The sequence below is a fragment of the Liolophura sinensis genome, chromosome 1 (assembly GCF_032854445.1).
Source record: "Liolophura sinensis isolate JHLJ2023 chromosome 1, CUHK_Ljap_v2, whole genome shotgun sequence".
NCBI lineage: Eukaryota > Metazoa > Mollusca > Polyplacophora > Chitonida > Chitonidae > Liolophura > Liolophura sinensis.
Genome location: NC_088295.1, coordinates 80741806 through 80764259, shown reverse-complemented (window position 1 = coordinate 80764259; position 22454 = coordinate 80741806). Strand labels below are relative to the sequence as shown.

The 22454-nt window shown below is 40.1% G+C and overlaps 1 protein-coding gene across 3 annotated transcripts in view; it reads right to left on the bottom strand.

Moving 5' to 3' along the window:
* LOC135461724 (dual 3',5'-cyclic-AMP and -GMP phosphodiesterase 11A-like) overlaps positions 1-22454 on the bottom strand; it is a 79327-nt gene continuing 56873 nt past the window's right edge. For 2 of the 3 annotated variants that reach the window (XM_064738924.1, XM_064738925.1), the window contains exons 4-22: positions 21734-21889; positions 20921-21010; positions 19700-19837; positions 17920-17981; positions 17276-17359; positions 15936-16050; positions 15539-15614; positions 14669-14736; positions 14147-14239; positions 13932-13982; positions 12306-12452; positions 11708-11815; positions 10770-10879; positions 8642-8768; positions 8205-8305; positions 4775-4916; positions 3770-3844; positions 3067-3150; positions 1-2302 (exon numbers count right to left, since the gene is read on the bottom strand). In XM_064738924.1, the coding sequence (XP_064594994.1) occupies positions 2177-2302; positions 3067-3150; positions 3770-3844; positions 4775-4916; positions 8205-8305; positions 8642-8768; positions 10770-10879; positions 11708-11815; positions 12306-12452; positions 13932-13982; positions 14147-14239; positions 14669-14736; positions 15539-15614; positions 15936-16050; positions 17276-17359; positions 17920-17981; positions 19700-19837; positions 20921-21010; positions 21734-21889 (1953 nt within the window). In that variant the 3' untranslated portion in view covers positions 1-2176. The remainder of the gene's footprint in view (positions 2303-3066; positions 3151-3769; positions 3845-4774; positions 4917-8204; positions 8306-8641; positions 8769-10769; positions 10880-11707; positions 11816-12305; positions 12453-13931; positions 13983-14146; positions 14240-14668; positions 14737-15538; positions 15615-15935; positions 16051-17275; positions 17360-17919; positions 17982-19699; positions 19838-20920; positions 21011-21733; positions 21890-22454) is intronic. The other variant, XM_064738926.1, reaches the window with a different exon arrangement.

Here is a 22454-nt window from a genome sequence, read left to right as displayed (position 1 = left end):
GAGGTTTTTTCGGCGAACAGGGCAAGAAAGGGGGCATCTTTTGCCGATCGGTCATTTCCCAACTTGGATTAACTATTTAATGTTATCTTTCAAGATGTATGTACTACGTCATCAGTTTGCCCAAAAAACGTCATCCAGCTAACAGGAATGAACAATAGACTACAAATATTACACTGTACAGGTGACTTTAGGCGGGAAGCCTTACACGTTTGCTTTTTTACAAACATTGTGAAAATCTGGTTTTGTAACTGAGAAAAATATTAATTCAGTCTTATATAAGTCAGGCAGCCGTTTCGAGTAGTTCAGCAGTACGCATGCGCAGGACGTCATACGTGAGATAATCAAAATGTAACACTACAGACTTTGGCCTTTGCGCAAGATTATGCTCAGTTCTTTGCTTATTATTATAAGTTTTTGACTATAAGTGTTCGCCAGGTGCCCATGACAACCGTTCTAACCCAGTTTTTTGAGCGGTGTTGTGTGAAGTGTTATTATAAGATAACCATTGCCATGAGTGATGATTTCTGCACAGAAAACCACTAAAATATCGCGTGATATTACTATGCCAAACAACACCGTGTGCAAGAGGAATGACAAAAGATGTAGAGTGACAGAAGTGTGGCATTAAAAGTTATAACAGAGATAATGATGTCTTTTACAGCAACTATTTAAAGGCAAAATGTCAGGACAGTTTTAGCAGTAGAAGTGTTCGCATGCCCATCACTATAACAATACGCTGGGTTCTGTTCATTATAAGATGGTGCCAAAATAATTAATTCGAACCTGTAATAATCACACCATGAGAAAAGCAGTAAGAAAATTCACGCACATCCATTTTCACATAACATCCGAACATATTTCTTGTAACACTTCAGCAAAACTTTAATGAGGAGTTTTATGAAGTTTATTAAGATTTAAACCGGTTAGAATTAGTTAGATTTAGCTTTGGTCTGGAATAAAGTTGCATTTGTTATGCATAAGGTGTGATAAGCCTGATAATAAGACTAGAATGTAACTAATCTACGTTGTAAAGTTATTGAAAAGTGCAACAGTTTAAATCAAGAGTTAAATAAAAGGTTTGAAATTTATAAGTAGTAAAGACATTGTAAAATTGTGCTTGGTGGACATCAACATATTGTTGTAACTCCGATACCCCTATGCGCTATTTACAAGTGGACACGGTGGTTGGGCTTTAAGTCTTAATGGATAGCAATACATAAGTGTCTTTAGCCATGTACGGTTATGTCTGTGATGCGGATTTACCACTTTGCACTTTTTTCACGCCAAGCTCTGCAAAATGGTCGTACAACAAACAGAGTTATTGCTGCAATGTGACCTTTGGCCAGTCACTCAGCATTCTGAACACACGAATCTTTCACAAGTTCACACCAGGCTTAGGGTACGTCTGCATCCTAAGTTAAGCCATGGTTATCTGGGAGCATCTGCCAGTTATCACAATGTCGCCTCTCCTGCTGTTTTACTCTCTATGTTGTACATTTTTTATGGTGAAAATATTTTAAGATTGATCTTGAGAACTCGTTCATCTGTGTCCGCGCTTTCATATCTATCGTACATTTCTTTTCCCCGAGAGTAATCTCCCCTTGATTGTTTAACAGTATTGTAGTGACCTCAATACAAGACAACTCTTTGTAAAAAGACATTGGCTTTCCACACGGCTCAGAGATTTCAGTGTTTATCTGTTCGCTGTCTTTCATTGCAAAAATCACATTGACTAATAATCACCACGTCACGCTGTTACAGTGTTACTGCTGCTGGCCTGGGGTCTTTGTCTCAGCACCATCGTCTTGATCACAACTCGTATCGTCTGGGCCGGGTCTCCGGCCATTTCTGCTATCTCGGAAGCGTGTGACGTTGAAATAAAGTGACCTCATCATTGCTTCGTCTCACGAGATGCACACACTTATGAATCAGATTTGTTCAATCCCTTAACACTCAACACTCGTACCAATAGCGATGAATTCATGAGACGATTTTGACAGCAATGGTTGTCGTTACTGTCATATTATCACTAGGCCAGATAGTCAAATGTCATTGACTGAGGATGACAGTATGCCATCGTATGGGCACGTGTGATTTCATCCAATGTCATATTACGTGGACACGTAACTATATATAACTATATAAATTTATCCATGTATGAACCTCGATCTATATGTCACACTCCGGTTTCAATGAACGCTTGCTTCGATAGCCGCTCGGCATCCAGTATTTCCCACTGTTGTCGGTTTGCCAGTACTCCATCTAACATCGGCTGGAACTTAGGCTCCATTTTGGCCAGCGCCTGAAAGTTTAGAATTACATACGGTATAGCGATACATTAAGCTGGAGCAGCTGTTACATTCAGTCTGAAATATCTTAGCTAATCTTTTACACAATATGCGCATATATAGATATAATCTGCTGTGCAAGAATACTCAAAACATAGCTTTAGCATTGGTGAGATACGTAAAGTGAAATGTTAACTACGTGACAACATAAGTGGTTCCTATCCAGGATCTGAGGCGACATATTCTTGGTGATTGTGAAAAGCAACGAGAACTCACAAGCGTCAGACGTGTACAAGACACTATCTATAAGCACCTTTCCTACAAAATTTGCCCAGAAATAAAATACTGTGTTCCATCTGAACAGTTTACATTTCTTAGTTCCGGTGAACATATAACTCTAATTTTTGATTCGATGAAATTGGCATTTCATTTCCACCAAATAATTCTATATAGATACTCCTGAAATACAGTCTTTTTTAGTTGAATGGTATTCGATCGAACTTATGTCTGAATATTGTTTTCACCTACTAGATAGATGTTAGTATTATAGGCGAAGGGAAACAATGTCTGCAAAATATCTATTCTATTCTGTTCTTGGTAATGTGACATACAACAATAGGACGTCAATTAAACAGTACTTTAGCTATTGCGGATCACATGAGCTCTATGTACTTTATGTCACAATTCCAATATGCTAGAGAAAGAGGTTAATTTAGACAATATAAAGATTGTGCTACCTGGAACGCATAGCGAGTACAAGCAGAGGTGTTATATGTACCTTATAGAGAGGCAGACATATGCCGTCGATCCACCCCAGTTGTAACTTTGGCAGCTCATCCTGTCTTTCCCGGTCCATTAAAGCCTAGGACACAAAGAAATGATAATAACATGAGTATACGCGCACGATAGGTCAGAACTACCAGCATGTGTGTATGGACAGAAAGAACACCATTATGTACAAAAGACACACAGCATTCCTTGTTTCACAAAGAAGCAATAACGTAGACACGACCCGTGGCATCTTAACGACCCTCTAATGAGATATGTCGAGAAATTTAACTCCAGACCTACTCTAAACCGTGCTTCACAATCAAACAGTGCTGGCAAGGTTCTATCGAGGTACCGACAACCCTCACCAAGAGCTCAAACAACAAAATCGGAGGAAACGTCTTAGGAGGGAGAGGGGCTCATACCGGATAGATAATAACAATAAGTGAGACAATGTTTTGGGGCTTTACCTAACCAAAAGCGTACAATGTTTATTCCCACGCCAATTAAATCTCAATTGTGACCCCGACAAATCAATAGATAGGCATTAAGAAGTACCGGAAATTCAATTCACCTGTCGTAAAGCAATCTCTCTGTACCCCCCCCCCCCCCACCCCCACCCCCGAGAACGCATGGAAGCACATTTCCATATTAGAGGTAGTTATTATATGACCAATCGCATGGGTTTTGGTATCTTGGGTACGGGCTGTTACCTGAGGCTGAATATTTAGTTCGTTCCTCTCTTTGTCGCCCTGATCGAAGAATTCGGACATGACCAAATCTGCTACCTGCAAATAGAAACGACGATGCCGTCAGTATGTAAGAAAAGTGAAGTGTGTCACATGCCCCTTGTCATTGCATATCACACACGGTTTGTTAGTTCGACGCGGTGAAAAAGCCATCATTATCGACCCATTTAAAGCGCCTCTGTCCAGGCCAGTAGCTTGAGCTTGAGCGATCGACATCCAGCTCCCTTTTCCTGCTTCGACCTTGCGTACGAAAATGGGCACATTTTCACCGAACTTCACATTTCTCAGAACCGTATATTATTTTTTGGCATAAATCACATCGCCTAAAGCCGCTACAATCTAGATAGTGTCTAAAAATATGACATGCGAATTTTGTGAATGTGGGACCCTGAAGATGTACAGTGGCCTGCTCAGGACAGATATGTCGTCAAATTGCTGTAATTGCACACATAAAATCACACTGTAAAGATTCAAAGTTTTAGGAAAAAACAATGATATTATGGGTACGCCATACGTGTTCTGAAAACATTTGGATAATTAATTAATAGATACTTTGTCTCCATGTGATGAATCTTTTGAACAGTGAACACAAAATTTTCATCAACGAAGTGGCTTTAATTGATAAACGAAATACTGGCATTGTAGTTCACGCAGTAAACTTATGTCGGATTGGACAACCGCCTTACTGCGGACGTTTTGAGCGGCCGCCTTAGTGCAAGTGTCCGTCTTACGAAGGAGTGCGCATTGGAGTAATAGTGAAGAGATACGTCATCATGGCAAAAGCACTTTACGCAGCGTTGCGACATCTTTGTAAGACGGTCTCCGGCCTTTTCGGGTTTACCGTGAAGAGATTGAGCGACCGCTTGACTTGTAAACGTTTGGGGTGATTGCCTTACTGCAGACAGTTTGGATGGACCCTTAAGTGTAGAGAGATTAGACTTCATTGCAGACAATGCGTGTAAGGGTTACCTGTCTCTGAACCTCCCATGGTTTGGTAATGGCGGCCACGTCACAGGCTGTCATAAGGATGTCACGAAGAACAGTCTTCCTCTCTTTGTCCTCCCAACCAACACCATCTTCCTCAACCATGGCGAAGAATTTGGATCGACCTCTGTACATACGAGAAGTACACAACGAGTTCATTGACTGTTATTAAAGGCCGGTTATATGAGTACTTACCTTCTGCACGACAGAAGCGAGTTTCATCGCGAGTAAACCACTAACCTTTGGCTAGCAACTGGGGGACTTTTCCATCTGCCGCACGGACTGTCATTAAAATCTTGTTCACTCTCATCATTACTTCGCTTCTACCCGCTGGATGCTCAGTTGAATGATTTCCGTTAGCATTTCACGCGGCAGATAGTATTGAAGGAAAATATTTCAACTGATATTTAATGACGTATTGCAGGATATTTCTCTCATTTATGAGTCGCCGATTGACTGAGGTGAGAAAAGCGCTTTCGTTCTATTAGCCAGCAAGAGCTTCAGGGTGTTAAAAAAAACTACTTAGTTTTTAACAAGGACGACGTTTTACCTTAACTTCTGATTGAACATCGAGTTTTAAAATGACCTCATCGTCACATGATCATCTTCTGCAGTATAAAGTAAGTAGGCCTTTATTTACCTGAGAGTCACATATTTATCTGGTTTAGGCCTACGCTGTTTTGGAACGGGAAATATTTATACAATCAGTAATAAGAATGTTTGGATGATGGAGTGAACAAAGTTAGCAAATTACTGACCGTGACTTCCAGAAAAAGCTCTATGCCTGATATGAGAGACTCAGTTATATGGCAAAGCTTGGACACACTTATATGGATAAAATTCATCTTTGTATCGAAAATATTCCTACACAAAAAAACAGGATTTTAACAGATACAACCCCAAAACAAACGCCCAGCACATTCAAGCGACGAAAAAAGCTATCATTTCCAAATCCTGACAAAATAAAAAAAAAAAGAAACAAGTGCCTACAATGGAAACAACCGAATTAAGGCATGGTCATTTACAACACACTGTTCTGGTATATACACGGGATGGTTTTTTTCCAAAAGTGACTGTAGCTTTATTACTGGTCTTGTGCAAACCCTGTTTTTGACAAATTGTTATTTTTTAACAGTATTTAGGCTAAATCCGTACATGTATACACAAATACAGTGTCAAAAGGTATCAGAAATTGCCGCAATAAAAAAGACAATACGGAGAAATACGAGAATATATGGGCTTACAGGCACCCATGTTGAAGGATGCATTATTTACTGTTGCTTGTCATGAAAAAGACATCTGCATGTTTCATTCACACATTCTCACTTTTAACCTTGTCATCCACTCTTCTTATTCCACAATTTCACGTTACCGCTATATCATCACATTATTCTTTCACACGGAAACTGTTCAGACATGCGCATAAAACACCCTTAGGAAGAGATTACTAGTACTTTGCAATATCTGAAACATTCATCCATAAAACGTTTTAATATCGAGGAACTTGTCAAAACTCAAATCCATACATGAAAACAAGTCATGAAAACAAACGGTTTAGAATAAATTCACAATCGAAAATTATACATTAAAATGTAACAACTTGATTAAGTTTTTGAATGTTTTCATGTTTAAGATTCGAAAAGAAAAATGTAATCCAAAGTACTACTGTTAATATAATGCATAGTTATATAGAAAACAAGGGAGAATTTTCTGTTTTCGAAACAAGTTAACGTGCAGGAAATTTGCAACACTTTTTCCTTCCAGTCATTACGATCGTCATCACATAAGCAACTTAACTCTGGGTGTAGCTAAACTCTCGTCATCTGAAGAGATGCAGTAGGTGTCCGTAAGTGCGCGCAAAAAAACTTAGGCTAAATTAGTTCTGAAATTTCTGGAAGTGGAGGCCTACATATTGTTTCAGAAAGGAGATACAAGTAACGAGCCAATGCGTTCCTCTAAACCTTTACCAAGTGATTTGACATGACAATTACCTATACATTGTCTTGCTGATTGATATTTGTCAAGGCCAGACACTCTACAATACCAATATACAGACTGAGCACAGACGCTAAAGTGACAATTGACGCACTGCGCCAACCAATACAGACTAATTGCATACGGGACGTTAATATTTCCCCCTTCAGGCTGCTGGAACGACGGAAACGTTAGCAAACCATTACAAGTCACATTCTGTTCCTGGGAGTACACCATCGAACACAGGCGCAGTCAATCACCATTTATCAACAAATGCCCATTAATAACAGACATTACTAGAATTCATAAATTTCTGATTTGTGAACAACAGCGACAAACAGCCCGGTAAAACCATTTATACAATTAACCAAGCAGTTTGGGAGACAAACATCTTTGCAGATATTGCGGTAGTGAATAACGCCTTTGTTCTGTCTCTGCCAGTCAATACTTAGATAACACGATTTGAAAGGCGAGTCCATCTATCAAAACTATGGGTTGTGTGTTAGGATCATGGCGTCGGTTTGATTAAGAAACTCTGCCGTTGTGAAAGGTCAACAAGAAGAACACATTAAATCTCTATTGTTAGTGACGCACAAGTAGCTGGAAACCGAAGCTTCCATTTCGACTCCGTATCGTCTTTCTCGTAAAGTAAATAACACACAACAGAAGTGGATAGTCGTTCCTTGAGTACCCTCTTTTTTCCTCTCACTCCTAATTGATCAATTGTGAGCGAAAGAATTTACGGCTAGCACCCATCCGATAGTGCATTACTAAGTTCGGTGCAATTCATCGGTTATATATTTCCTGTCAGCCACAGTGCTTCCGGTGACGCCAAGTAGTACTTCTAATTAAGTAATTTTACGACATTCACAATTTCCCCTGCTCTAATGCTGTACAAGGACATTTATTCTGGGGATGCATGAACATGTTGAATGACACTACCGAGGTGGGTTTGGAAATGACCTTTCTGTTCAGAATGACTTCGTTATCATTTCCTTGGACATTTACGTCACAAGCCTTCGTCACATTGGAAAAAAGGCATCTTTCAGAAACTCAGACGTGAACTGGCCGGAATGTTATATTGGTTTATATGACAGTGTACCACTGCATATACCAGCTGGACATCTATAGTTCAGGAGTCATAATATATGTATGTCCAGAATTCTGCTGTCACTTCATTTTCCTGAGACTGTTTATTGTAAAAGCCAACTTATATACAACTTTTCATAGTTCTAAAAATGTTCCTTGCTACACAAAACTAGTGTTATCTCCAGTCCGTAGTTTTTTGTTCATAAATTGTCAAGTATTTAGTAATTTCCACAGTATATCCCTCAGCATTACACAGTCAAGTATGCAATGAAAAAGATAAAGGCGTAATAATATCTACCAATGATTCAAAATGACACGCTTTCAGAGAACTGCGTAACGAGGATATACTAACTGTAGATGGACGGAGAGGTCTGTGGCTAGAATCGCCTGCTTCAGGATATTCATAACCTCTACGTATTCCTCGGAGCTGACGTTAGCAAATATGTTATTACCCTGTGGAAAGAGGGAAGAATTTTAATTAATAAACAGACAATTAATTAAGCAGTCTTACTGATTTTACATACAGATTTTTACTTTCCACTGATGACTTGAGCGTGAACGATGAAAGCAAGGTTGATTGGATTAAAAATAACTTCAGTGTTCGGGTGTTAACTGGAATATTCAAAATAGCTAGCGACATGACCGAACAAATGTTGGCACGCATGACGGAGTCATATTTTATCATTGCTACATGAATGCAGCAGATGACGGTGGGTAGCAGGTGCTCCTGGCCGGGAAGACCGTTAATTCCACACACACACAACTCTACATCACATCGGATCTAGTTACCTTAGCGCCACTTTGGTTTCCTGAGCTTAACTTGACCTCGCTGTTCAGGATCATAACGGCATGGTTGAAGTGGTGGTGCTCCAGTGTAGCCTTAGTACCGTACAGCTGAGCCAGGGCCGAACTCGTTCTGACATAAACAATCACAAGGAAACAGTCATACACTAAAAATACACATTCCGCTCATATGCAGCCTATAGCCAGCAATTAATTCCCCATTCCCGAAGTAATGAATTGTTCATTGCGTCGACCTCTGTTATATTTGTGGAGAAATCGATGTCATATTGTTTAGGTAAAATAGGCGGGCCAAATGCTAGAAATACACCTACTGACCTTAAACTGTAACACATTGATTGATTGATTGATTCAGCGATTAATTGGCGTTTCAAGATTTTTTTTTTAACGATGCAACGTTAACAAACTTAAATTCCGTCGTGTAAGTGAAAAATCTCTGAGTATCATCAAATCATCAAATAAATCAAAAAATAAACGAGCTTTCTGGAAATATTGCGAAAGCAACCCATCGGGTTTGAGCCGTCAGAAATATAACTGAAGATATGTTCAAGTCCACAATAAAACAAAATATGAAAAACCAGACCGAATCCCCAAAGTTATCTATAACTTATAATGGTTAAGCTATGTATCACGTTATAATGCAATACGATGAACTGTTTTTTTTTTTCTTCTTTTTTTGTTGTTTGTATTTTTTTTCTAAATCTGGGGAAACGTGAAGACAGAACAAAACACAACCAAAGCAGGTCAGAACGGCTGGCATTTTGTCAAATATAGGCAAAATGGACTAAAACCAAAAAAATGGTCAAAAATATATGATATTAAAAGCCATGTATCAAGTTTCAAGTCAGTTCGTGTTGCTAAAAAGTCCGGAAACGGCCAAAATTTTGTTGAAATTGTACAAAGGGACTTGAAAATCGAACTTCATATATCAGTCACCATGATAAAGACATACACCAGGTTTCAATTCACTATACGGTGAACTGTTTGAAAGTCCGAAAAACTTTTCGTGACAGACTGATGGACTGATAGACGAGGTATAAACCCACAGTCCCTCAGGTACCAGAGGAGGACTAGTATATAATGTAGACCAGGCTGATGAGGGAGGAGACCAAGGTTGATATGGAAGAGGCCAGATAGATAAGGGAGACCAAGCCTATGAGGGAGGAGACCAGATTTATAAAGTAAGAGATTAGGTTGATAAGGGAGGAGACAAAGTTGATGAGGGAGGCGACCAGACTGACCACATTGATGGGGGAGGAGACAAAGGTGATGAGGGAAGAGACAAAGGTGATGAGCAAGGAGACCAGATTGATGAGGGAGGAGACTAGGTTGACGGGAGAGGGGACCAGGGTGATGAGGGAAGAAACCATGTTTATGAGGGAGAAGACCGTACAGTGACCAGAAAACCACCTCGTCGCCAGTTGCAAACCTTTCATGAATAAACACGCTCTCTACGTCATTCAATACAAACACCACCACCTGAGCAGTCTAGGAAAAGTATGAAGAATTGGTCTAGGGAACATGTTTTACACATAGCCATGTGTTGCCATGACAGTTGCTCTTGCCGTAAAGCTTTCTAGAACGGGTCACTTGGCACTAGGCCAAACACTACAGACGCCAAGCCGCTGGGGACCAGAATGCTTGTCAAGGCAGGTGATGTTCCGCAAGAAGATCTTGTGGATGTCACATATAACTGAATCTTCCCGAAAGAATAACAGGTAAAGTTTGCACAGATGTAAAGCTGTGAGACTTAGTAAGTAAGGTAACGAGGGAATGAGATTGTATGGATTATTCCTGACAAAAACCCCGTATGAACAGTGGGCCATCAATAATCCGTTATTTAACAATGTCTCTAGCGTTTTGATCCAGTGCGTTAACAATCCACAAAAGGTATCCAAGACCCTTTCAGAATCAGACAGCTCTAGCAGAGTATGTACTTCACATCCTGGGTTCACATCAAATTAAGCATCAGAATTATTTCGGTTTCTTGATAATACGATTCAGGACAATATAAACAATCTAACATGTGACTGGTTTCCTTGTCCCATCTATCCACACACCGAAATAATCTCTAACAGAAAGCAAAATAATGTTGTGAATGTATTTCCAGACTCACTTTTGTTGAAATGCATTGTTGGTGCCTCGGTGATCCAGGTCGTGACAGAGTGCAGCTACAGCCAGACCCAGACATTCCTTCTCCGTAAGGTGGTTCCGCATGTTACATTGCTGTAACACATTTTATACCTCTTAGTTTTTTTACAAGTTAGTCACATTAAGCCGCGTTAACACAAAGCCATTGGACAGTCGACAGGTCTGAATTTGACTGGTTGAATAAAAATAGAACAGGTGCTATTTCATTAAATTGTAGCATCCGACAAATTGCAATTGAAATATTTCAATTATTCGTCCACTTCTCGACCTGTCGATGAGACAATTCGCATCTGGGGAAGAGAGAAACTCTACTAGCTCTGATTAGCTGAATATCTAGCTCATTACAGATTACTTATATCCTGTAATAAATCTTATATATCTACCACATACAGCTTATATAGCTACCACACACGGCTTATATAGCTACCAAACATAGCTTATATTGCTACCACACACAGCAAAATCATCCCATCTTGGTTTGCCGCAGCCAGCAAAATAAATCATCTTTCAAGCTTCCACAACTTGAAATCTCAAGTATTCATGTTTTAAACGCATAGAAATTCAGATGGCTAAGGTGATCTACTGACCTTTAATACCTACTGAATTCTTCCGATATTGTTGTAACAGCTGTACACCACTATCGGAGATGGATGCATTACTGAACAGATGCTGCTCTATATGTAAACAAACACTTATAGCAAAGTGTGTCAGGTGTACAAGCCAGTGTGCTGATGACCTCTTTATAACCATAACTATTGGTCACTTAGGGCAGCAGTGAAACACGCTACACACGCATCATTCCGATAAATGTCACGGCTAAACAAAAACACGATGGCGTAATAATTTGAGTAAATAGTATGTAGATCTATACATCAATTGCTGCAGCTTGGATCAACCACTCACCGTTAGGATGGCGAACATCACTTGACATACGTTAAAAGCGTGCCGCCAATTATGATATGCCACATTTCTGTAATTTTTCCGAACTGTCAACATCCAACGACAGAGTGTCTGCAAAAGGCAACAAAAACTCTCACTTCAATCCCATAAAAGACTTTTCCTCGATCACATCGTGTTGCACAGCAATTTTATTAAATTTTCTTAGATTATTCTGCATATAAGCCCATGCACATTTTTGTCAAGAAAATGATTATGATAAAAAAATACACACACTGCATGTTTCAGTTCGATATGGACAAACTCTCCCAGATTAAACTGATGTGGTTTTTAGCTGATGAAAAGTTTGTCAAAAGAACGAGAAAGATGCTCTCAAAAAACATCTGCTGTGCTATGATCAAAAGGTTCTGCTTAAGTTGCTAGTACAAACTTCATTTAGTTATTGTTGGAAAATCGTGCAATCAAATGTATAGCTGTTGTAAGGAAGCAATGATTGGTGAGGAGATTAAAGAAATCATACAACATTGCAGCCGTCAGACTCTCCGAGGCAAAACAATACTCAGACATTCTGATAGAAACAAGATTATGTCTCATAATCACCCACCTCGTAGTCTATCTTGTATCTGCGGATGAGTCCTAAGTCTTGGAATATCCGGATTCCAGCCAGGACCATCTCGTCCCGATTTAGGGAGAAATCATTGAACGTTAAGCTCTTAAGGTTCCAGTGGTTTGCCTCCGGTACCGGCTGGAGCTAAGTCCGGAATAAAATACATCAATGATACACATGGGAAACGCACCAATGTATTTGCCCACCCAAGCGCTTATGCTACATAGTTTATTACTCTTTTTAAACGAAGGCATCCGTGACATCAATGAGGTTTATTTCTAAACATGTCAGAAACACACGTTGCAAAGTTGGATGCACGTATACATCTGTCAAATTTATGATCTTATCCCACATCAATCAGCACAAAATGAACTGAAGCGATATTCTACTGACTGGCGGTGGTGCATGAACGTATACATAAAGTTCCTAAAATGTACATATTTGGTAGGCAGAGCAACTCTCAACTCATGTACATTTTCAGGACGATATGCAGTCCGTCACTAACAGTACGCAGTGAAAGGCAATTCGAGTTTTTGGCTAACAGGTTTGATAGGTGAATAGGAGAGGGTGGCTTTGGGGTATGCTAGAAACCAAATAAATGTGACATGGCGGGATTGTGGGCGACATGAATTTCCATTAGACATTCCGGCCACGCATGGTCTCATTAGTAAGTCCGAATCAATCACACTATGAAGTACACTCGTTTATAGTCACTGTGGGTAGATTGATTCTTAAGGGACTTTGGTCGCCGAATCCAATTTACCGCTGGTGGTGCCTCGATCCAGGACATATATCTTCAGGCACGAGCCATTGCCCATAACCGCAATTTAACTTCGTGTCTTCATATTCTATAGTAAGAAGCTGGGTATATTGTACAAGAACAAGGTGATAGACTTCACTTAGCCCTATGACAATTCCTGTGAATCTCCTTTGGTTAGGAAATTCTGAAATAACAAGAAAAAGTGCCCGCAAGGGGAAGTTGGAAAGGAAGTTAAGAAGAGTTATCGTATTACGACTGGGATATCTCCGTTCGCTTTTCCTTTCTTGTCGTCGCCATAGGCGGCAGGGCGTGAATAAGACACGAGTGAAGTCTGGTAAAGCCCAGGGGAGATCCTAGTAGTCAGACTTGAGTCCAAGTACTAATCGCTTAAGGCAGTTCTCCGCAGCATCTCGATGTGGGCAACACACCACGGGATTACGCAAAGGCACAAGGGGGAACCTGTAAATCAGGCCTGTGTTCCAATATTAACAGCCACTTAATCTGGAGCACGGTGGAGTTTCCAGATGGCAGTGGCACAGGCCAGAAGGGATTTCGTGTAAGTTATATGTCAACAGCTCTTGAAAGGTAAAAGCACCTGCGATACTGGATCACGCTGTGCCAAACAACACTTCAAACAACCTAAACGTCTATTTGCAGTCCTGACCTGTAACTCGTTTCTCTGGATCCATCAACAGTTGTTACAAGACCCCCTGACAGATCTCAGAGGTCGCATAAGGATGATGTATATAATGCGCGGCAGCACCATTTTAATTTAATGGATAGCTTTGATTTATGAGCTATTGCCATAAACGTTGTGAGATGTACCACAATGGCTGTACAGGATCCACTGTACTGTACATTACCTTTGTTTTCATGACTTCATCGCCATTCACGGAGGCATGATATGATAGAACCTGAAACCGAAGATGGAAGCCATATTAGTTATGAATACAGGAGCGTCTATGGAGAAAAATGGTCGTAACTGGAAAACTCAAAGTGGGTTATTAGTTGTAATGGGAACCTCGTGTCCTCTCAGAGACATAATAGCTATGCGAATAGACGACCACGACTCACCCACCTCCAGTGCAACCGACTGTTTGGCGGATATCTTCAACACCTCCTCGTATAGCATAGCATTAGTCATCCCAAGCCCACAGAATATGGCGAAAGCCTGTGGGTAGAATTGATAAAGGTGATGATGATTTCATTTGATGGCGGCTCCGTTTTAATTAAGGATGTGCGCCGAGCTATATATACATGAAACTTGAAATATAATTGTAGCACATGGATTAAAGGTATACTCAGGCGATACCATATAGTAAGAACCAAGGCAACGTGGATAAGGTCAACAGAATAGATACAGCTATATGCATTCCTTTTAATGATCAAAATATCACTGATGGTCCCATAACTAAGCCGTATTACCAGCAATAATTATAAATAAGAGCCAAAGTTGAAATTTTATGAAAATTAATTGTACACCCAGTATTAGTTCGCTATCACCATTTCCAGTATAAATGATAATAATATATGACCCTGGCAGCAAAGATGCAAGTGGTATACAGCTTCCAAGATAGTGAGATTCAGCCAGGTCTCTCACCTCAAACAACTGATCGTCACAGTCATCAAACGGCCGTCCATCTGTGCGATTGACTATTTGAGCTACACCTGGAAAAACAAAGAACACCCCAAAATAACTCATCATGCTTTGTGTATGGTACTCAAGACGGCGTCCAGCATTATGGTGGGAGAAAACCGTCAGATCCTGCGGGAAATCTACGACCATCGGCAGGTTGCTTTGGGAAGATAGCATAAGTTGGACTTGAACTCACAGTGATCCCACTGGTGGGAGGCTTCTGGGTCATTGTGCCGCGCTGGCGTGCTAACCCTCGGCCACAGAAGCCCCTTGCACTGTTTATTTATTTGATTTATTTGATCTGTGTTTTACGCCATACTCAAGAAGATTTCACTCATATTACGACGGCCTGCATTATGGTGGGAGGAAACCGGACAGATCCTGGGGGAAATCTACGACTTGAACTCACGGCGACCGCATTGGTGGGAGGCTTCTTGGTCATTGTGCCGTGCTGGCGTGCTAACTCCCTCGGCCACAGTTGTCCCTGGTACTGTATAAAACAGTATTGTATTGGTGCCTCGTCATTTGGAACCAATTGTCTTATGAGTGTTTTTCGGGTGTTTTACATAATTATAACTTAAGCCATGTACCATAAACATAGCAGAACCTTATTAATTTGCATGCTTTGTATCATTTTGAATTAACTTATGACGCTTAGTACAATTCTTGTTGAATATTTACGCACGCTATCAAGTGATACCGATCATTATATTAGCACAATAGAATGAAATAGTACATGTAGGGTTTCAACAAACTTGTCAGATACAATTACAACAATAACACCATGGAATGTTTAAATAGAAATGAAGGTTCATCGCGTCATGAACGCCTTACCAATGATCTGGAACTTGTTGTTTCGAATTGGCTTACAAAGTATACTTCGTGTGTGGAAACCGGTCAGCTTATCTGTCTGAAGTGTTCGGGTTCAACAGAAAAGGGTCACAAGAAGAAAATTGTCAGAAATGCCCTAATATTTGTAACGTATCGATAATACATAGAAAATAGAACATATAAAGAGAATACCACAAAGTTGGTTATATTCATGAATGTTATCTGATTTAATAAATGAGATAATAAAATTTCAAAATTAGAATTATGGGGAATAACATCAATTAATGAGCTGCATAACTTGGGTTAGCTTCAGAGATAAACTTATTGCTATGTATGAACAGGACAATGTATTAAAGCTCGTGTTCGACGCGTTACAAAGTCATAAAAGCTGTTGACATACCTCGGGGTCGAACCTCGGATCTTGATAAGCGTCCGTGATGTTTATTGTCTCTCCAGTTACTAGCACTAGCTCTGCTATTTTGTTGGCCAATTTGAGATCCGACAGGTTGTCTGCGCTATAGAGAACGAAACATGATTCAATGATTTTCATTTTATGAGAACGTTCAGCCTTAGATGGAAATAGTAAACACTGTTTTATTCAGTATTCTGATTTATTCGCTTATTACATTTTAACTCCTTGTTGAGTTTGGCGTTCTGAATGTTACACCGTGTCAATCCAGTGCTTATGTGCGGTATGATGAGAAGAGATAAACTGACTGGATGAACCGACAACCTTATTGCAAGCTGAAAAAGAAATGAACCAGCTAACATCCATCTTCACCCCCACCATACGTGTGCAGACTAAAGACTGTGAACACTAATCACAAACATAAGCGAGCAGTAGACTACAGTGTCGATGTTCAGGCTATTCGGTGGTGGTTTGAGCTGTTAGGGAAGTATGTTCTGCTTAGCTGTCAAGGACACGATTATTCAGGCCAGCTGTATGATAAGATTATATAGGACAGTATACTCAGGCTGACTGTCGGCCAAAATTGTTCAGGCTAACCGTAGGGCAGGATTGTTCAGGCTGACTGTTGGGCAGGATTGCTGTAGGCTAACTGTCGGGCAGGATTGTTCATGCTGGCTGTCGGGCAGGATTGTTCATGCTAACTGTCGGGCAGGGTTGTTCAGTGCGTTCAGGTAGGCTGTCGGGCAGGGTTATAAAGGTTACCTATCGGACAGGGTTGGTTAAAGTGGCTGTCCGACAGGACTGTACGGGCGTACTGTTGGGATTTTTGGGGTAAACTTGTTGAGCAGAATTGTCCAGCTAAATAAGATTGTACAGTCTTGCTGTTGAGCATGACTGTTCAGACTGACTGTCTGACAAGCTTGTTCAGACTTACCCACGGGCTTGATTCTCTGGAAGGATTGTTAAGGTTTGCTTTCGGGAAGAACTGTTCGGGCTTGCTGTCGGGCAGGATTATTCAGACTTACCCTCTTGCAGGATTGTTCAGACTTTCTTTCGGGAGGTATTGTACAGGCTTGCCTTCGGGAAGAACTGTTCGGGCTTGTTGTCGGGCAGGATTGTTCAGACTAACAGTCGGACAGGATTGTAGAGGATTCCTTCACGCTTACTGTTGGGAAGGATTGTGCAGCCTAACTGTTGGATGGGGTTTTACTGGATAAGCGTCAGGCAGGATTCTACAGGCTAACTATTGGGCAGGATTGTTCAGGTCGTCCAGGAAGCTGTTCACATTAACTAATGTGATTACAGGTGAGAATAGCCGGAGATCACATTACCTGTAACACCGGGCACGAGCACGAGGTAGAGCGAAGTGGTCGTAGGATGTGTAAATACCGTGAGCATTCGGCAAGCTAGACCCCCTAGCAGACAAGGGTGGTGTTAAACAGCGTCGAGAGAATCAGATGACAAAGAATGGAAGAAAGAGGAAAAACACCGCCAGAAAATAATCATAACATGGCAAAATACACCGTTTGATGAGAAATCCAGTTATGTTTGCTGCAGTCCTGCCCTTGTTAGCCAACAATGTTACTTTTACATCTGAATTGTTTTGAGAAACATTATTAAAAAAACACCTAGTTATTTATGTATCACCTGAATAAATGACCCCATACTTTACCAACCTTAAAATGCTATAATATTTTAGCATTTAAGTAACTTAGTTAAAATGAAAACTTCAGTGTTTGAACGTCGGAATCTGTATGTATCAAATACACAAATATATACGACAGACGTTTTCTCCACAAAACACAAATAGACGCTCCCATAGCACTTTAAAGATACCAATACGGTGCCAAAAACAGGGAAACAGTGCTCAACAAAAACAGATGCAAACAAAGAAACGAAAGTTAAAAAATGACTCAAAACCAGACTTGACCATGAAAATAAACCAGAATCGGGTTACCAAATTAATTTGACTCACCTAAGCTTAGAGTGACCATTTCTTACTGGATACGCCAGATCGAAGACTTTGGTAAAGGATGGCTATGAAAAATAAGTCAAGCCATATCTATTCACAAAAACCAGCACGATGTGACGGGAATACTGCTAATGTTATACCCCAGTTTATACACTAAATTTAAAATGCATTTAATTCTCCATATTAGTATTATTTTGTTACGCCCTTGCCAACAATGTTGCAAAGGCTGGGTTTACAATAGCAGAATAACTTTGGTAACAGCTAAAATAGCAAAACATACGCAAAGTTTTTAGACGGTGTCACTGCTCAAAGAAGTACATAAAGATTATCATAACAGTGCGTGTTCTTCGATGATGTATCAGCTAGAGTTGTCTGAGGTTCGCCTGTCTTATCAGCAGAGCTGGAAGAGCGAGGCTGATGCGACAGGCCAACCTCAGACAACGAGAGCTGATATAACATCGCGGAAGACGCACTCTTATTATAATCTATTTATCATATACCTTATTTTAGTGTAATATGTGGTCAAAAAGCGCACGGATTTTCATCAATCAGTAGACCGACCTGCTACAACTAGAGAACCTGCGCTGACAAAAATGTAGCTCATTTATAGATGACCTCGATTTCTTCAGCTCGAATATGATTATGTTATGTTTCAGTTGCAAACTATTTAAAATAACTCAATACAGTGAACATTCAAGAGCTTAAACTGTTAGAAGGTCGCTACTTCACGAAACGCGGTCAAATCTATACAGCACAGGGGAATCCCCTCACGCTCTGTCGTCATGTGAGTGAGACGTGGCAAAGTTTCAACGTGCGATATGGTTTAAAATCACATCTTGTTTGAAAGGAACGGCGTCAGTACATCATGATGACTGGACTGAAAGTTTGGCTATACAATAGTGATGTAAAGTCTGCATTTATTGAAAATATATATCTTCCTCGTGCTTCCATATAGCCACTGTGTGTGGCTTTAGCTCTAGTGTCTGCGCTGGAAATTTTCAAAACGAGCAGTGAACACTGATCATGGCGCATTGGTAAAAATTAATGATGAAACTACTGACGACTGTCGTGAGTGTGTGAGCGCCGAATGTATTTGCTATTTTTACTGTTTACATTCAGAGGATGGGAAGACGAAAGGCCTAAATTTCGGATTCATGTGACAAATTTATTCGACCCTGATATGGGATTGATCAACATGTGAATATTTATCTGCCTGACCTTGTGTCCAGGTTGCTTAGGGAACAGAGTTAAGGATTTTCACGGAGAAGGTCAGTCAAATTTTCACTGAGCTTTAATAAATGCCGCGACGTCGCAGTGTTAACCATGCTTGATGCGTAGAACAAGTTAATTTGGGAGCCGCGATCAAAGTTTTGTCAGTTTTGGACTTGACAGTTACATAATTTCCTCCCAGGCTGTAGGGAACATGCTTGTCGTTCCTTTGTATGCTAAAAAGAAAACCATTGAATGTGTTTTCTTTACAATTTAATGTTGTTGTAGTTGCGTCACACCAAATTCCAATTTTAGTTCAGGGCTTTCCGCGGTAGAGGGCGCTGTGAATGTAAACATTGAAAGTAGTCCCTGTTTTCAGAGGATGCATATACGGACCATTCTACACGGAAAAAATACAGGATGCTTCTGTATCAGTTGGGTATCGGCCATGGGTATATGATAAATGATGTTTATAGTTAATCATGAAAAACAGGTGACCAATGTCATCTGTGTGAATCTTACTCTGAAATGACAGATGCATTTTGTGAAAAGTCTCCGATAAAATTGGTCTTACCTCGCTCGTGTTTTCTCTGAGAAGGACGGAACATCGTTCACATTTTAACAACGTCTGGGTTCTCTGCATAATCATCTGTATCACGTTTTCAAAAGATGTCTGCTCCTCAAACAGGTCATGGACAACTTCTAACAAAGCCTGAAAATTCAAGAAGACTCCAAAGCTAAACTAAACAGTTGCATATCAGACTGATGCTTTAACATCATAAGTTCGGAAGCCTTTTGAATGGAAAGAAAATGTGCTATGCAGTTTAGAATGACTTACGAAAGTCACCACACTGTTATCTGCTCAACAGTAAAATATGACAAGAATGAAAGTAATCAAATATCGAATGACATTCATCATTTAATGAAAACTGTTCATCAGGTAAGATGTTTATTGGGACTTTTTCTAGGAAGGACTGTTTCAATATTCCGTTCTTATGCAACGGATCATCGTTGATTTTTGTGCAACATTATTGTACTATACATATATAACATAAAAGTATACATCCTATCAAGACCTGAGGATCTACATATATATGTACCCAAACAGCGTTCTTTATTTGTGAACCCATAGCTTAATGTCTTTTGAGAAGACAATAAACTATGCGGTTTTGTGACAATTGCTTGCAAATTGAGGTAACCTCAGTACAGTAAATTGGGCTGTTTTGTATTTAAAAGGGTGACTTTAAAGGGGCCTTGGTGACCTAGTGGCTAACGTGCTAGCGTACCACCATGACCAATAGCCTCTCACCAGTGTGATTGCTATATGAGCTCAAGTCCACCTCATGCTGGCTTCCTCTCTTGTCTGACAGTAACCTGTGGATCGCGGTGAGTTTGTTTCGGGGTCTGCCCGCATTCCTCCCACTACAATGCTGACCACCATTCCATAAGTGAAATAATCTTGAGTACGGCGTGAAACTCCAATAAAATAGATAGACAAATAAAAAGGTGAGGTTAAACAGAACTGTAAAGACAAATTAACTATACCTCAAGGCATCCGCAGTATTCACCTCCTTCACACTATCGCATTGTAATGTCAGTAATGTTATTTTCCTGATGGCCTAAAATCGTACTATTCTTACTGATGCTGATTTCTGGTTTCTTTTAGCTTCTGGCTCTTCTTTAGTTCGCATACAGTAAGCCAATGGTCAGATCTGATACACGATCTAAATGTACTACACAGATAATGTCAGTAGAACAATAATTCTTTCCATTGTCTGCTATAAATGAGTTTCACCTTATTTCTCTCGTACTCTCGCGTGTATGCTTCGAATATGTGGGCGTTGTGAATGGCGATTCCACAGAATGTCAGATACGTGGCCAACATCTGAAACACAACACAAAACGTTGCTTTACAAGACTGCCATCACAGCTGTCCGTATATCCTCTTAACAACTTCATTTCCCTTTCCCAACATCTGTGAAAGATTATCGATTCTATTTCTTCTAAAAATAAAGTTAATCATAAAAACTGTTCTGGAGAAGGCGATTAGCGTCCTCTTAGTCCACTTTACTTCAGCATAATTTGTTTTAAGGATATTAAAGGTCGGCACATCCGTATTTTGAATCAATTATACGGATTAAACTTAATAATTCTGTCACCAGATCGAAAAAGGATAATTAAGTTAATAACAATGTGAAAGGTAAGTTACCTGATGATACGTAATTTATGCATTAAAGTGGCTTTACGAGGGAGAAAATTGGAATTATGTACATTCAGTCAGAGTCTATGGACGTGATATATTGAGCTTGTCATTAATGGTGTGTCTCCTACAAACTGTGTCATTTCCACACATGTGTGGCAATTTTATCTCGATTCATCTTACTTTACAGCCGTCCTTTTTTCGGATTACTTTTCCTATAATAACTTCAAGGAGGGAGATCTTTTGACAAATCCAGTATTGATCAGTACTGATTTTATTCGACTATAATTTTTTCTGTTCCTATCTCTCCATGATTACGATTCTTCTCCTGTTTGAAGCTAGACAACCTGTGTAAACTAGGTCCTGAAGCCGGGTTTTCTAGACTGACCATCCTTAACTGTTCCGTACCTTTTCGTCGTCAACAGTGAAGCCTTCCCCACCATTTTTGTTGATGACTTGAGAAACGCCAATAATCTCGTCGTCGGCGTCACGTATCGGCATGCACAGCAAGGAGTCAGTTTTGTAGCCTGTGATTCGGTCCACGTCGTTCGAATAGCGAGGATCCTGGCAAAAAGTACATAATGTTCAAGGTAAATAGAATAAATAAAAATTGATAGTTTAATTACTATGAAAATTAGCTGAAAAGATGCGTTTTACACAAAATACATGTAATATGAAACGAACTGGAATCCCCGCTGTCTCAGGCAGATAAGGGGAAGGCCCTTGACCATGGCGATCGCACCTTTGAATCCAGTTTCGGTGCATCATCTTCGTCTTTAAATCAGAATCTTTGTCAGCTACATAGCGAGAAGTTGTGGTCTGCTCCTCTCTCCACCACAAACGTGACTGCCGTCATAAAAGTGAAAATTTCTTTAATAGGGCGTTTGACATCAATCAGCTAAATGAAAATTAGACGACAGATTAATGTTTAGTAATTGTTACAATATGTTTTTTTTTTATTATTTGTCTGAGAATATTGGAGGAGGGGCGGGTGAGAGTTGACAGAAACACCAGGTTATCGAGAACCAAATGTAGAAATTGTAGTATTGGTTTTTCTTCTTGACTAGACAACTGCTATTACTGTTTTCAAGTATCCATAAAACTTCTCAAGATCCTGTACTATTTTAGT